Source organism: Ceratotherium simum, chromosome 1, assembly GCF_057802395.1.
Source record: "Ceratotherium simum simum isolate JZ-2026a chromosome 1, ASM5780239v1, whole genome shotgun sequence".
In the NCBI taxonomy this organism is placed as follows: Eukaryota; Metazoa; Chordata; class Mammalia; order Perissodactyla; family Rhinocerotidae; genus Ceratotherium; species Ceratotherium simum.
The window spans coordinates 105,097,319-105,114,518 of NC_141900.1; the positions used below are offsets into that span (position 1 = coordinate 105,097,319).

The window sequence follows — 17,200 nt, forward strand, 5'->3', positions numbered from 1 at the left end:
GGGCCAGCCCCGTGGCTTAGCGGTTAAGTGTGTGCGCTCTGCTGCTGGCGGCCCGGGTTCGGATCCCGGGTGCGCACCGACGCAGCGCTTCTCCGGCCATGCTGAGGCCGCGTCCCACATACAGCAACTAGAAGGATGTGTAGCTATGACATACAACTATCTACTGGGGCTTTGGGGGAAAAAATAAATAAATAAAAAAAAAAATTATAAAAAAAAAAAAAAGAACGGGTGAATCGGAACAACATCTACTTGAGTTAGTAGTGATGTAACAATGTCAATTTCTTAGTGTTGACAAATGTCCTGTAGTTATGCAAGATGTTAACGTTAGGGCAGATGGGGTGAGGGGTATTTGGGAACTCTGTATTATCATCTTTGCAACTTTTCTATAAATCTAAAATTATCCCCAAATAAGTCTATTTTCAAGTCCAGTAAATTTCTCTAATGCAGTTTACTTAATGTACATATCTGAAAGTGTTCATCACAGCATTATTCATGAGAAAAAAATTGTAAACTACCTAAACATCTTTTAGAGTTGTTTTTCTTTGTTCTCTCGACCTCTTTTGTTTTTAAGGATAAATATGTATATTTTAATCACAAAACATTAATCAAGTATTTTTACACAGTACTGTATTAATTTACACCGTGAAAGGTAATCTATTAATTTGCTTCAAGAATTGAGAGTCTTTCCTTCCTCTGTCCGTTGGGGTCCCATCAGGAAACAGAAGGCACGCTTCTCTGGGATTTTGAAGGGACTTCCTGAGGGATGAGCGATGGTGGGGGCAGTCACCACTCAGCCTGAGGGCAAGAGGAAGAAACCTCCCCTGAGCCTGGGGGGAGATGGCGCCATGGGAGGCGCTGTAGTCCTGACAGGAGGCGCTCTCTCTCACACCAGCCAGCAGCCCTCCTGCCTCCTGCAGTGCTGCCCACTGGCTGAGCCCAAGCAGAAGCCAAGAGCCCGAAGCCCGGAGCCTCAGCCTCTGGACACGGCAGGGCGGGGAGGACTGCAGGGAGGGAAAGGTGACTGACTAACGGGCACACCTCCTTTTCTTTCTCTTTCTGTGCTGGAGAGACAGCTGGAAGATACAGTCCCTGCCCTCAAAGAGGAATTTTAGTGGGTGAGATTGTCAAGTAAAACGAAAGTTAAAAATGTACTTGTTGCTCACTCAGTGGGGCAAGAGGGCGGGAAGGACTTCCTGGGCAGTCAAGGAAGTCCGTGAGGGGAGGATTCCGGGCAGAAGGCACAGCCCACCGAGAGGCACCAGGCCTGCTCGTGCACGTCCAGTCAGGGAACAGCACATAGTTTTGTGCCAAAGGTGAAGGGTGTTCCCGGACCAGGACGGCAAGATGAGGCTGGGGCAGGAGTTTTAGAGCATGTCGGGTCTCTGGCTGGGCACCTGGGTGGAGGAACTGCCCCTGGGAGTTAGGAAATATTGGGGGAGCAGCTTTGTGGAAGAAGATAAAGATTGCGTCTTGGAAGTGTAGCTTTATGGTAATATGAGCAAGCTGTTGTAGTAATAACGAGTAGGCTGCTGTTTGTACCTGGGTTTGGAGCTAAGAGGGAAAGTTGTCACCATATTGGCTAAGTTGTAGGTTTGGATGAGGTCAGCTTAGAGAGCACAGAGGGTAAGAGCTGAGGATGGAAGCTTGCAGAGCGCTGACGTTTAAAAGGCAAAAGGAGATGAAGCTCTGGCTGGCAGCAATGGGAATGTTGTGAGCTGGGCGGGTGGATGTTTGGGGTGGTAGGAAATCGTGTATAAATGGCTCTGGGGCAAGAGGGTGAGTCTGTGCCGTGTGTGCATGACTCTGCTTTATGAAGCAGAGTAAGGAACACTGCCATCAAAGAACAGGAAGTGAAGTACTTTTTACACTGCAGTGGTTGGAATAAGAACTGGGTTAAAAGACTTTCTGGGGCCCCAGAAAGCAGTCTTCAAATACGAAAACCCTACTCTGCAGGAATAGCGAGAACTTGAGAAACCAGACTGGGAGCAATCTGTAAGGGGGCCCGCGAGAGGCCTGCTGGGAAAGGAGGGGTCCGGCCCGCAGCAGAGAAACGATGAAGGGTCCTTTTCAGAACAGCTGAATCTGACTTTGGAGATCTCTGCAATAGCAGCGTGGGGAATGAAACAGAACCCTGGGAAACGGGGGTGGAGCTGGCCAGTGAGACCTCACCCACCCCTGAAAGGCTTGAGTGGAACCCGCCACGGGAACTGAAGATTCCTGAAGAACTAACGAATGGCTCTTGATGACGGGGACTTGATTATGGGGAGGAGCAGCTATTCTGTCTTCCTACCAAGTAGACTGTGGGTTCCATTTTAGATTATGAAAAGTTTTAAGACACCTTCCGGAACTACAGATGAGGAGTGCGCTGTTCATGAGCTCAGGGCAGGAATGAGACAGTGCTTCCTGTGATGCTGGGCGTCCTGGCCAGCAGGAGGCTGAAGCCTGGCGCAGTGCTCCAGTCTGCGGAGCGCATCTGCCAGCGGGAGCGACGCTGGTCTACTCACGTCTCCACGAGAACCACCTTGCCTCGTTGCTTATTAGTCACCCGGTTTCCTTAGGTATTTGGCAAAGAGTTCTTCAGCTTTGCTAGAAAACGATGCGGTGGCTCCCCTCGCGCACTGTTAGAAGCCTGTGGGAGAGGCTGACAGCCGCCAGTCACCTTGGGAGCACGTTTGTTAAGAAATGCTCACCTCCTTCTTTGTAATAATGTACTTACAGAGTGCTAGGGCGTAACGGAAATGAAGTTGTTTCTTTTCTATTTATTTGAACAGAAAATAAAAGAAATGTAGCACTTCTCATTTCAGAGTTGTTGCCGGTGTTTGTGATGATGGACGGGGAGGAAACAGACCATGGGAGAAACTGCCTGCTTACGAGGCTGCTTGAACGTGGGTGACCGTTTTCGACACCGTACTTTTATAACACAATATGACAAGATGCTCGTGTTCTTAGTGCAGAGGGATTAGTTCAGTCTCTGTAACTTGGCTCTTTTCTTCTCATAGTGTTTGAAGTAAACAGGCCACTCTTCGGAATGTCTGTCTATATTGCTTTTGGGCATTTAAAAAGTTGAACTTGGGTGTTTTTTTTAGGGTGTTGGTATCTGAGCCTAATACATGTTTTCACATCGTAGAAGCCAAGGACTACCGCATAGCGGGGGCTTCCTGAAGAGTGATCCCTTAGAAGTTGTTTTTCAGAGTGATAATACGTACCTTTCTAAATTTAAAACAAGGTCGAGTCCTTTTAGGGAAAAGATTAAGCCCGAGAGATGGGAAGAAAACCAGCAAAGAGTGGACGTCCACAAAACAAGGGTTAGAGCGAGTTTCAAAGTGACAGATAATGGTCAACAGTCACCTGTGACAAGAAAACTCTACTGGCCAGAAAAACACCTGCTGCATCAGGAACCCCACGCCCAGGCGAAGGGTGTTTCTACTTGGGGACTGAAAGGGGAGGGAGCGCACAGCCAGATGACAGTAGGCTACCGAGGATGGACAGGAGAGGCCAGGGACGACGGGGACCGTCAGGAAGCAGGAGGGGGCTGGAGGGCGGGGGCAGGGGGCACGCGGGGAGATTGTATTTCAAACAGCTGAGCGAGTCTATCTGCAGGACATGGGCCCATCGTCATGGCCATTGCCTCAGTCAGGCCACCACCAGCTCTTTGGACTAGTGCACGGCCTGCTCAGCCTTCCTCCCGCCCCGCAGCCCCACCATCGACCCTCCTCAGCAGCAGCACAAGTGTCTCTCGTTGGGTCAGGTCACAGCACAGGTCCTCCAGTGGCTTCCCACTGCACTCAGGTCATCCGAACCCAAGATGTGCTCCAGCCACGCGCGCCTTAGTGTTTCCCACACATCAGCCCCTCTCAAACCTCAGGACTCTTGCAAGTGCTAGGAAGGCCTTGCCTTCGTCCCTCCGTGGCTGTCTCCTCTTCATTCCTCAGGGCTTAGCTTAAACGTCACCTCCCCAGGGATGCCTCTCCTGACTCCCAGCCCACCTCATTAGATTTCCATCTAAAAAATTGCCTGCTTGTCTGTCTCACCTCCAGAATACAAGTCAGCGATGCCAGAGGGCCACAGCTGTCTCGTTTGTCATGTCTCGGTAACTTGCAAAGGGAACCCCCTGCCACTGATTTTTGGTGTCACAGGTACCTCGCCCTATGCTGGTTCCCCCTCCAGATTCATGACCTCCCACAGTTCCTCTGCCCATGCCCCTCTCCCCGTGAGACCACGCGCAGACCAGGAGATCTGACGGCTGGGACGGCCGTTCTTGCCTCTCCTGGCCTTGCTGTGGGATGAGGAGTTGGCACCCGCTCCAGCAGAGAGCAGGTCCCAGGCTCTATGATGACTCGAAGACGTTTCCTTCCTTGTGTGTCTGATCCTTGGAGATCAAGTACAAGGTCAAAGAAAAGGCTGCACTGAGCAACAGCTTTGAACCCGGCACAGACCGTGAACATGCTCCAGCCTCAGCCAGACAAACCATTCCCCAAACAGGAAATGTTTTAGAATAGTATTTAAAATTCTTTTGGTCAGATGGCAGGTGCTCTGAGAATTTCTGTATTATTTTAGGGTGTTGATGAAGCACAAACTAAAAATCTAATTAAAAGCACAAATTAGAAATTGACGGGGATTTTGAGCAATTTTAATTCTTAGCAACCCCCTTAAATATGTTAAAACATTGAATATGATACAAATAATCTCTCTTTCACACAGAATAAGTCTAGGAGAGCTGCCTCAAAAAAAAAAAATCAGGAGACTAAATTTAACAATTAAACAAAAATAGACTTGAAACAAGGGAATAAGGCACTGTGAATATTTTTTAATTTGGACTTGTTAAACACCCTAAAAAGAAACCCAAGTTCCCTTCTTCATTCAACTGCAGGGAAGAGAGAGTCTCTATTTGGAATGAGTTATAAACTTACATCTAAATTTCTTACTTGAAAGAGAACCAAGTTGATTACATCAACAGGCCAGTCACTCTGAAAGGCGGGCCCGACCCTGGGACTCACTGGCGACCGCTGGTTCCAGGGCTCCCATCGGAGCACGAGAGGGGCTCACAGAGACGCAGGCAGCTTTTATAGATGTAAAATATTTTATTTGTAAATGGTGATCTTCTAAATCTGTGTCCACAAATTCCAAAACCCATAACACTCTGTATACTTCAAAAAATTCAATTTTTGCCAACATTAGATACTATTATACAGAACAGAAAACAAAACAAAAACCCGGTAGGACAAATACTGGTAGGATGTCAGAATATCATACAAGAGAAGAAAAATATTCAAGAAACAAATTTCATACAGCTATTTATCAAGAGAAAAATATATACAATTGATTTATTCTGTAAGATAAAAATACATCATGCCATATACATTACAAGTTCAGAACTGCGTCACTGAATATACCGACAGTTTACAGCCCACTGGAATTGTGCACACGAGAACTTCATTTTATACTCAGCCTGTGAAGAGTCAGTACCAGAATTTTAAGTACAAAATAAAGAGCTAACCTGGTTCAAAATGCCGATTAAGTTTCTACAAGCAAACACAAAACAGTGTGTTTTTTTAATTAAAGAAATGTAAACAAACAGTTCATACAAACACATTTTAAAATTACATCTTCCAAAACCCTATTGCCACAGTCCTGCAGCTGCATAATCACATCTCTCTTTTTGTTAATTTTTAAAATTTCTGTGTTAAATAGAAGGCTAGAGAGTTAGATTTGAGTTCCTGCTACATGATCCTAGTATGTTTACATGATTCTTTGTGGTCTGAAACAAAGCTCTAATCAAAACTACTTTTGCTGAAGAAAAATTCAGCCTCCATTTGGGTATGTTTTTAAGCAGTTATTCACAGTTATCACAAATTGTAAGCACAAAAAACCTGACTGAAGAAGTAGGGATGCAACAATATAATATGAAAAAATTAGTTTAAATTACCAAAACAGCTATAAAAGTTGTAGTCAGCCTACACTGTTCTATCAGAAGTAAGGTGTATAAAACAATTAGGTACTAATAGACCATAGTTTCCAAAAAAGCCCAAACACTCTAGGTTGACGTTTTGGTTATTCCATAATTATAATGGCATATTTAATACACGGAGTCATACTGTCACATCCCTAAGAACGTTTTATCAGCACCAAGCTGCTGCAGCGCCGGGAGCATTTGGTCAATAACTATTTTCATACTGTATTTTCTTCTCAAAATATTTACATATTTGTACAAAGTGACAGGGTTTGTTAGTTCTGCAGGTAACAGCAGCAGCTTGGCTTTCTTCTAACTTTTATTTAAAAATAGCTTCATTCACTTATTCAATAATAAATACAAAAAGTTTCTCTTATTTTACAGAAATCAAAAACTACAATAAACTGACTCATGGAATCAAGTATTTAAATGTATTTTAGTGCAAGTTATTATCCCTTAGCTCTATCCCTAAGGAAGTCATCTCAGTACATTCCTTGTTCAGTGGTGTCTACTTTTATTTTAAAAAACTTTTAAATAGAGGGCCTGCCCCTTTTTCAGATAAGGCCGTGGCCAGCACTTTGGACATCTCCCTTTCGCTGGTGATTTCAGTCTTACATTCATAGGAAGGCCCCTGCCCTGGGGCAGGGCAGCCATCGGCTCTTTGCCCCAGTAAAAGTTTCTCCTTAGTGAGACTAAACAAAACAAAACAAAACAAAACCCACCCACAAAAAGAAAAAAAAAAAGAAAGAAAAAGAACACAAAAGTGCTGGACCATTCTGTAATTCTGGTCAACCTCAGCAAGTCCAGGAAAGCCGCTCTAGCCAGCTTTCTCCTGGTGCTTCTTTAACCTAAAGGACTGAGGAAATCAGAAATCCCAGAAGCTAGTTTTCAAAGTCATAAAACAGAAAACAAAAATATCTTTCTGTCTGCAAAATTCAAATGGTGTGTTGAATCGCTTCTTCCTAGGGACAAGCCGCCCGCTGAGACAGCAAGGAATGCATTTCAGTTCATCCACTTCCGGCAGTTCACAGCTCCACAGTGACACGGGATCTTGTGCTGGTCGTCTTCAAAGTCAAACTTATAGTCATAGCAAAGCTGCCCACAGCAAAGACACAGTGTAAGAAAGGCCGGAAGGGGAAAGAAAGGAAGGGGTCTCCTGCCTCCGTCTGCCTAGTATTCAAAAGCCCAGCAAACAAAAGAGATGCAAATTAAAGGAAGACCTGATTTGTTGAGGTTCTGTAGGACCCTAGCGGGAGATGGGGAAACCTCGCAAAGGAGTGGAGAGACTAGCACGGCTGTGCTTCACCCGGGGATCGCAGAGGGACAGATGAAATGGGGAGGCAGTGTTTTTAGGCTGAGCCAGATCTAAGAAAGGTGCATTTCTCCAACTTCTCCCAGTGCGGCCCCGCAGATGGATAGGGCGTCGGCAGGCCCGCTGCTCTGGGTGGGTGAGGGCCCCCTGCAAGGCCTCCTCCCCACTACTTGCTGAATGGGGCATGCAAGTCTGACAGAGACGAACTGCCCTTCTTTTTCCTCCTCCATCTTTCCTCACTTCAAGGAATATTTACAAGATGTCTCTCTATTTAGGGGTTACCCAATTATTATCAATATCTCAGACCAACCCTGCTGTCAAGAGGGTGGGAGTCTGCACGATTTCCATGGGACCAGCCTCACCTCAACCCCAAGAAATCTGACCCTGCCAAATGAGGGGAGGACCAGTCCTCTGCAAGGTCCTTCCAATTCAAATATCCTAGGACACGATTCGGAAAGACTTCCTTTCTACACTCATGTGGAATACACCAATACTTATTGAGTAGCTGCTTCTCTTAGTAATGATACTACTACCTTTTATTAGATAGTCACTGAATTCTTAGAGGTGCTTTGTGAGGAAATTATGTTCTCCACTTTACATAAAATGAAGCAGAGGTTTGCAGAGGTTAAGCGACCTATTCCACAACACTCAAGCAGGTAGCAGGCAGAAGGGCCTGGAACTCAGCGGGGTCTCCATCTGTCCCGGGGCCAGGATACCCCGCCGTGATCACTGGCATCATGCTGGGGTCCTCACATCTTTCTCTTATGTACTCATCAGGTTACTTCGAGATGTGCAAAATGGGCCTTGGGTCAATTCTTGATGCAAAAAAAGGAATTCCAGAAAGACCAAAAAATACAGGTATAATCCCACTCGTCTGTTCATGAAGAGGTGGGGGCTCCAACAAAGTGCCGACACCCAGGCTCCAGCCCCTACCAGGGGAGTGTGCTACAGAAACCCACCCGGCCGCCCGCAGGGTGTGCAGTGAATGCCAGCTCCACGTTTGGGCACCTGCACCCCTCGGATTGTGTGCCGACCACATCACAAAAAACAAAGTCGAGAATCAAAAATGAGGCAACCAAGACTAATGCTAATCCTAACAGGCATCATCTGTGAGACCAAAGAAACAAATGTCACGTTCAGCGTTTGAAAAAAAAAAAAAAAAATAGCCAAACTGAAAATCTGTTGATGTGAAAAACATGTAAGCTTGTACTGACCGTAGGCGAGCGTGCAAGCAATCTGCCACACGGCATGGCCAGGTTTGCTGCCCAGGCCTTACGGTGACCTCACGTGAGCCCCGGTGTTCCTGGAGACCACAGGGCACAACCCCATGATCCTCTTCCACATTAGTTCAGTGACAGGCCTACTCTTCAAAGAGAGGGATCCTGCCCAACTGTGACCAGGATGAGCGGGGGGAAAGGAGGAGCCTAAGACAGGAAATGACGCCACAGGAGGGACGCAGGGACGCGGACTCTGTAACAGAGGAGGGCTGGGGAGACCTGGTATGTAACACTTTTGATGCTGTCACGAGGAAGAAGAGTGTCAGAAGGAGAAATACGACAGGATGGCAGAATCTGACCAACCATGGGAGTTTTTCTGGCAATGAACTGGAAAACAACTGAGCAAGTCATGGGTACAAAGGAGTGAACTACACACAGGGATACAAACACCACAGACACGATCCCACATTCTCACCTCTTCTCCTTTCTGGATTCTCCGATTGGAGCTGATGATAATTTTGTGTCCTCTCTCAAAAGTCACCACTTCAGCCACACAATTAGGTGCACATGAATGGTTGATGTATCTGCAAGCCGTCATTTCAGAAAACTGTTTATTGTAAAACTGGAAGAAGCTTTAAAAACCTTTAGTTCATAAGGAATACTTTTTCCTAATTACATTTCTATTTGTCCATTAATAGAACAATAACAAATATACAGTTTTAACTAAAAATTCTCTTCAAAACTTATGTGCCCTGAATTTTTAATCACTAAAAGACTATCGAGCACACTGCCCAATTGAGCGAAAAAGATCCTCCCTGACCAGATTCCTTGTGTCTCACCTTGCAGGCCCTCCTGTGAGCGTGGCGTCAATCACGTGGTCGTTATCCATGCGGAACATGTACACGCCGCGGTTCTGGAAGAGAAACAACGCCTCTCCTCATCCACATGCACACCAGGAAGGCTGAGTTGGAAGTGACCCGAGGGAAACACACCCTGACCACACAAGCCGTGGACGTTACATTAACCAGTCATGACCTTTACATGGTCTGAAGGGAAATCAATGAATTGGTGGGTAGAGCCAGGCTCATTAATCTACAGTTATATCTACATAAATAATAACACTGATTGAAAAAGGTAAGACTGATGGAAAAAACCAGAGGAAAATACAAGACCATCCAGATATGGCTTTTGTTCAAAAGTGAACCTAGCAGGACAGTCAGCTTTGGCCCTGCCTTTCAGGGCATCTGGATGACACAGGGACAGAGAGAGGACGGCTGTGGCACTTACCTGAGACTCATAAAGTTTCTCTTTTCTGTTTGCTACCTCATTTCGAATGATAGTCCCAATATATTCAATGACCATGGTGTGCTTCTCGATGTCTCTAGCAGCATACAGCCCCAGTCCCTGCAAAAAAAATGTGTCTATATACCACAAAAAGCACTTCAATTCCTTGGACCACAAATCTGCCTTCTCTTTCATACAAAGATAGTACCCTTGGGTCATATCAAAAGCCACAATGAAGATTTCACCTGAACGCAAATGATCTTTTTTTCTGCTGAGGAAGATTCACCCTGAGCTAACCTCTGCTGCCAATCTTCCTCTTTTTTAGCCCTGAGCTAATATCTGTGCCAATGTTCCACCACTTTGTACATGGGTCGCCCCCTCGGCATGGATGACGAGTGGTGTAGGTCCGCGCCCAGGATCTGAACCCCCAAACCCAGGCCGCAGAAGCAGAACACGCAGAACTCAACGACTATGCCATGGGGCTGGCCCTCAAGTGATCTTTTTAATTGAATATGCTATCCTCTGAAACTTGAAGACTAGACAATCTTACTACTGAAAGCTGTGCCATCACTACCTTGTTTTTGTGTTTTTTTTTACACTAAATTCTTAGGGCATATTTACAAAGTAATACTGTTGACTGGCTGGCCACATTTTCTATCAGGATACCTTCCATGTAATATCATGCTGAGATCCCACCAACTAAGCAGGGTAATGACTTCTGGTATTTATTTTATCCATTATTTCTAAAAGGACTGGACATTAATAAGCCAGAAGTAAGGCTTACTATAAGGGATTATTAATAATACTACACACAGGTTACAGATTTGGCTATGAGTTCCTGTAAGCCAGGGCAAAAAGAAAAAACAGGGAAAGTCACTTTGCTCTAATTATCAGGTAAGTTGGAAAGAAATGAAGTTCTTGGGAAAGGCAATATTTTTCCCTAATTCTTTTTTTTTTTTTTTTTTTATAATTTTATTTATTTATTTTTTCCCCCAAAGCCCCAGTAGATAGTTGTATGTCACAGCTGCACATCCTTCTAGTTGCTGTATGTGGGACGCGGCCTCAGCATGGCCGGAGAAGCAGTGCGTCGGTGAGCGCCCAGGATCCAAACCCGGGCCGCCAGCAGCGGAGCACACGCACTTAACCGCTAAGCCACGGGGCCGGCCCCCTAACATAAAATTCTGAGGTTGCTAAATAAATGTATAGGAATCTGAGTCGGCTAAAACACTGAAGCATCTCTCATTCGGCAGCTTGTACCGTCTATGCTAGTAGCCTAATAGATCACACACTATACGTACCAAACTTTTTTGCATTATGAATTCTGGAAAGGGCCGGCCGCATAGCTTGGCGGTTAAGTGCGCGCGCTCCGCTGCTGGCAGCCCGGGTTCAGATCCTGGGCGCGCACCGACGCACCGCTTCTCCGGCCATGCTGAGGCCACGTCCCACATACAGCAACTAGAAGGATGTGCAGCTATGACATACAACTATCTACTGGGGCTTTGGGGAAAAAATAAATAAATAAAATTAAAAAATAAAAATAAATAAATAAATAAAATTCTGGAAAAATAACGTACTGAAAAAAATATGGATAATTTCCATGAATATTTGAGTTTCTGCATTCTCAACCAAAACTGACAAGAAGGCAGCAGTGGAGAAGGAAGGAAGAAGATCATGTGCTGCCTGGGGAATCCCCCCAGGTCCACTCCTCCTCAACCACCAACCTGGAGCACACAGTACAGAGGGCCTACCGATGTTAGAGATTTTGCATGTGGACTGAATTGTCTTCTGACGAATAACATTTATGCAGTTTATCTGTTCAATTCCAGATATGACTCAGAGGTGAACCAGAACCCCAAAACAGAATATGTATGGAGCTGAGTATAATTGGTATAAGAGATAAGAAGACCAGTGGTAACCAACAGAGAACCCAAAGAAATCATGCACACGTGGAAATTCAATGTACAGTCATAGGGTGGTGTTAAAATTCAGTTTAATGTGGATGGGTTATTTACTAAATGGTGCTTCAACAACTGGTTATTCAATGGAAGAAAAAATTGTCTTTAACAGAAAAAATAAAATCTCTGAAAGAAAAAAAAAAATCTAAGAGACTACATATACAATCTAGTCTTAACCAAGACAAGAAGCTATAGAAAATTAGATATGTTTGACTATATAAAAATTAAAACTTTTGTAAGAAAAAAGATACCATACTTCCTGGTAGGCAAAGGATGTTTTGTAGGGGAAAATATCAAATAGTGCAAGTTCTTACAAAATGAAAAATGGGCAAAGGATATGAATATGCAATTCACAGAAGAGCAAATCCAAATGGCAAACGTGAAAAGTTGTTCATTCATCGGTAGTTAGAAATTGCAGTTAAGATAGTATCAGTCTACAATTACCAGGCTGGTGAAAAGACAAAAGGGTGGTAACACTTACTACAGATGGGAACCAAGGAAACAAGAGATGTGCATCGCAGCCTTTTTAGAAAACTGACAATGTCTACTCAAATGAAAAGTGCAAATACTTTTGTACAGAAATCTTACTTTTGGAAATATACCCCAGAGGAGTGAAGCTATCAATACATGGGGATATTTGTACAAGATATTGATGGCAACACTGTTTGTTTTGGGAAAAATTATAAACAAAATAAATGCTCATCAGTGGTGTAATGGTTTAATTAATTATAAGTTATCAACATCATAGAACATCACACAGCCATTAGAGAATGAAATAGAGCCACCTTAGTTGATGTAGTGGACTCTGAGTACTAGCAGAGAAGTGTATGTGACATGATTCCACTTTTATCCATATACACAGATGTGTATGTATTGTTAAGACAGTAGCACAGAAAAAATATAGGATACAGACTAGATGGTCAGCATGGTTAGCTGGGAGGTGGGTGAAAGGGAGGCGGACAGAATGAAGGAAGAAAAAGATGCTCAAACAACGAAAACTCACAAAAATGCTTCAGGTTAAAGATGACAGACTGAACACAGGTAGTGAAGAAACTATGAAAATGATAGTAAGGGAATAAAACCAACACTGGAGAATAGGAACGGTAAAGAGTCAAGGAGCTCTTTGGAAACCCTTAACATGGAAAAGTAACAGATGTAGCAAAGAAGACAGACACACCGCCAGGAGCAGAGAGCACTCATTTCCCCAGGAACCTGAGAGAGGCCCCAGTCTCAAGGCAACAGCAGAAAGAAAAGAAAAGATATTGTATTCGTACTGTGAAAACAAGATATCAAATTAAAGGATCAAGACCAGAAAGGGCTCTTAGCTGATTTTTTTTAAACACAAAAGAGAGATCAGCAGATAAAGTAGAAGTGTCAGAACGAGGAAGAAGAAACCAAAAACAGGCGGAGGAAAGAGGGAGGACTGCTGGGAGACAGAAATCTTCTCTGGCCGTGTGTTAGAACCATCTGGGCTCCCCTCAGGGGAAGGAGTCAGTGAGGTTTGCCCCCAGGCCTGTCTCAGCAAGTCCCCAGGAGGTGCTGATGCTGCTAGTCTGGGGTCCACACTGAGAGATCCTGGCTCGCAGGGGGGCACCCAGAGAGAAAGAGAGAATTCATACATTCACGAATTGCCAAAGAATTCATACAAAAGCCACGTCGCTCCAGGTTGAAATGGCTCAAGTGAGGAAGGTAATAAACAAAAATGACCCTAACCCAGGCACATTTTTGTAAAATGCCCAAATATAAAAAATAAAGAGAAGACCCTAAAATCTTGCAGAGAGCAGGGAAAAGGTTCCAAGGAAGGAACAAGAATCTGAATGAGTACAATGGAATGTAGATGGATGTATATTTTGAAGGGATGGCACTGGCTCTGAGTGAGATTGGATGGAAGGAGACAGGCAGGTCTGCAATGGTGTAGACAAGTGAGATGATAGATTAAATCAGGAGTGGCAGAGCCTGAGAGTGGATCTCAGACAACTTTTCAAAGGAGAGGGGGTAAAACAAAGGCAACAGAACGTGAAGACGCCTTGGATCTGGGCGTATTGAGGCCAGGGTGCACTAGTAGGTGGTGAGAGCACTCTGTAACCTGAGGAGCCTGAAGAATCATCAGGCTGAGGGACTGAAGTGTAGCCAAGTGAGAGCTTTATAAGTCCATTCTGGGACATCCAAGGGGAGACGCTGAACAGGCATTTGGTTCTGCGGGTCTGAGCTCAGGAAGACTGGACTCTGGATGTAAATTTAAATGCCTAGCCTATAGATGGCTTTATCTATAAGGTATTCCACTGTCTATCCACCAGAAAATATATATGGATTTCATGAAAAGAAGGCTTCCAAAAGGTACCTTTCAAAATTGAAGCACCTTTTGAAAATATTTTCATCTGTATTTTTCACTTCATAAGTGCTTGAAATAGCTCTAGTGAGCTCTCCACAAATCCAGTGTGTGCAAAATACAGTGCCATCTGCTTCCACAAGCTCTCATCAAGATGCAGAGACTGGACTCCAAGGGTGGTCTCTCCAGTCGTGGAAGTAAAGCACCCATGCTCTAGGACTACACATTGAATTGCTAGTGTTATAAGCAAACACGATCTGATATGATTTTGAAAATGTGATTCTATTCCTGCGGCCATGTGAAATCTTTTTTCACATACTGGATGTCAGTATCTTCTGCTTGTTCGATCCCATCTTGTCTCTCCTCTTCCTGAAAGGAAAGGATTTCCTCACCTGAATCCGAGACCGGGCTAGATACACATTGGATTTCCATTCAGTCTTCATTTTCCGGTACTGTGACGACTTGGAGTGGACGAACTGCTTACTGTAAGGTGCGTTCAGTTCTCCAGTGACTGTGCTCTGAAAGGACTTTGAGGTGCTGGTGCTATTCAAGGTGTGAGGCCTGCAGACAATGGCATATCAACAGAAAAATATAAAAGGAAAACTGAAGATATCTCTGAATAATGCCCAAAGCCAGGCTGATTCAAATTCTTACTGACAGGAACATACATGGAAAGCTGCCTAGCAGAGCCACACGGCAAATTCTCTGATGTGGTCAGGCACAGACAAGACCAGAGACAACAGGGTTTGTAAGCAGCAGACAAATCAAGCACAGAAACCACGAATACGCCTAGAAACCCTGGGCTGTACTATGTGAAGTTAAAACAAAATACCTTAACACAAACCTCTTGACATGGGCACTCATTTTAGGTTCAGAACGGGCACAACCTGTGGGGTTAACGGCAAGAGGAAGTTCCATGAGAGGATTTCGGCCATATCGAAAGGTGTAGTTTTCACACGCCTCAACCCCAGGTAGCTGGAAAGAAGCGAAATGGACAAAACGTTAACTCATTTGCTCAAGACCACAGGCAACCTGAGCTGGCCAAGGGTGGTCCAACTGGAATTATATGGAGATAACTTGTCAACATTCTCAAAATGTTGGTAACAAAATGGTCTTCACATAACCAGCCTGCACTCAGATCTATCTAAGTATGAATATAGAAATTCAGTTTCAAAACAGAACTCAGTCAACTCTGGCAAATGCTCCTTGAAGAAAAAGATAAACCCACAGAACTCCATACCAACCAATGTACATGCCTGTGGGATCTTAAAATCAGATTCTTCCAACATTCCCAAACACGAAGAGTGTAGTAATTCACAACTTAGTTCTTTCATCTAGGTTAACACCAACTTTTATATCTTTGTTTGGAATTTTAAAATTAAGTATAGTTAAAAATCATTAAATCATTTATATGGTTTATTCTCTTGATCATTTCTCACTTGCTTCCATTTGACTATGATGTGATGATGTTATCACTCTCCAAGTCCTGGGAGTACAGGTGGTAACTTAAGGTTTACTTGTAAAATTATCTGTATGCTAAAAGTCTTTTCTAGAATATGTTTCTTGTGAACATATTTTTCTATAGACATAAAAGATACATATCATTTAGGCAGGGCTCTACCAAAGGAAGCAACTGGGCATATTACTCAGTGGCTTTTGGGGTGTCCTCTGCGTCTCCAAAGAGAACGCATCAATGATTTTTCATTCTTGAAAATAATGTCTTTGGGCCGGCCCCGTGGCTTAGCGGTTAAGTGCGCGCGCTCCGCTACTGGCGGCCCGGGTTCGGATCCTGGGCGCGCACTGATGCACCGCTTTTCTGGCCATGCTGAGGCCGTGTCCCACATACAGCAACTAGAAGGATGTGCAACTATGACATACGACTATCTACTGGGGCTTTGGGGGAAAAAAATAAATAAATAAAATTATAAAAAAAAAGAAAATAATGTCTTATAATCATGCAATTTTCTAAAAGTATTGTGTGTAGACTCCCTGGCAAATGTGCTTGTAATCATGTAAGATCACAAAGAGATGTCGAGAAGACATGAGTCTACTGTAACCCAAGTGCCCTCTGGTGACTAGCCCCAGGATGAGGGCAGGAGAGCAGCCAGAAACGCCCCACGTCAGGGAATGGCACGCTGACGTTTGGGAGTGCAGGATGGCTTGTGGGAGCACAGGTGAGAGGAGGACCCTCACCCACCCAGCACAACCAGAAGACAAAACGGTGTGGGGTCTTCACCCTTTAAGAGAACCTGAAGTTTGCGGACCACCTCCCTGAGTAAACATTAACATTTACTGAGTCCCCCAATGAATCACAAGCGCCTCGTTTTCTTTAAGAGAGAGAGAAGTTAATCCACAGGCCAAGTCACTACCCCAAAGTATCATGACTGGTATGGTACAAGTTGACGTGTGTTACAGCGGTCACACTGAGAAACACCACGTGCAACAGGAAAGCAGCCCACGTTGAATCCCGCTCTGGCACTCACTGATTCAGCTATCCGTGCCACCGCAGAGACAGTTAAGCCAAACAGGTCTTCTCCTTTCAAATAAGCTGGAAAAAGCTGGAGCATTTCAGATTTTTTTCTCACACATGCCACAGGTTCCAAAATTTTATCCCAAACACCTGCACACGAGCAAAAAAAATATTTTTTTATGACAAACTTGCTCTTAGCTTAATAGAGAGGAAAACAGGATGCAGTATAAAAACAGGAGCAAAATGAAGACACCACTCACAGAGACTTACCCGTTTCCAATAAAGCCTTGTGGGCCATGACCTGACAGGCCTGGCACTACCTGCCTATCAGACGGCAGCAGTTTACTTTAAAGACTTTATGAAATTTTGGGGAAAAGAATATGTTACACTAAGGAAATTAAACAGTAAAAGTGAAAAAGAAAGTTTAATATAACTGAAATTAATGCAAGCAGTTACTTCGTTTTCATATTGGCCATATAAAATATTAGATTTTCAAATGATTAGTCCAATTAGTAATTTCTGTAGACATATTCCTTTACTCTCAGATTTATATTAAAATATGAAATTGATTTTTCCATTCGAATTACCTTTAGAGCATTTTCATATATTTTTTAAGAAACTGCTAAGCTTTGAAAAAGCAGTCCCCCGGTATTTTCTGCATCAATAAAAATGACAATCTAGGC

General features: G+C 44.1%; 1 protein-coding gene across 13 annotated transcripts in view; it reads right to left on the reverse strand.

Moving 5' to 3' along the window:
* Nucleotides 1–5,061: 5,061 nt before the first annotated feature.
* The window catches only part of KMT2C (lysine methyltransferase 2C), a 277,698-nt gene continuing 265,559 nt past the window's right edge, over nt 5,062–17,200 (reverse strand). For 12 of the 13 annotated variants that reach the window (XM_087433406.1, XM_087433446.1, XM_087433401.1 and 9 more), the window contains 7 exons: nt 16,531–16,667; nt 14,880–15,022; nt 14,440–14,608; nt 9,767–9,883; nt 9,319–9,392; nt 8,955–9,063; nt 5,062–7,045 (listed from right to left, as the gene is read on the reverse strand). In XM_087433406.1, the coding sequence (XP_087289532.1) occupies nt 6,953–7,045; nt 8,955–9,063; nt 9,319–9,392; nt 9,767–9,883; nt 14,440–14,608; nt 14,880–15,022; nt 16,531–16,667 (842 nt within the window). In that variant the 3' untranslated portion in view covers nt 5,062–6,952. The remainder of the gene's footprint in view (nt 7,046–8,954; nt 9,064–9,318; nt 9,393–9,766; nt 9,884–14,439; nt 14,609–14,879; nt 15,023–16,530; nt 16,668–17,200) is intronic. The other variant, XM_087433416.1, reaches the window with a different exon arrangement.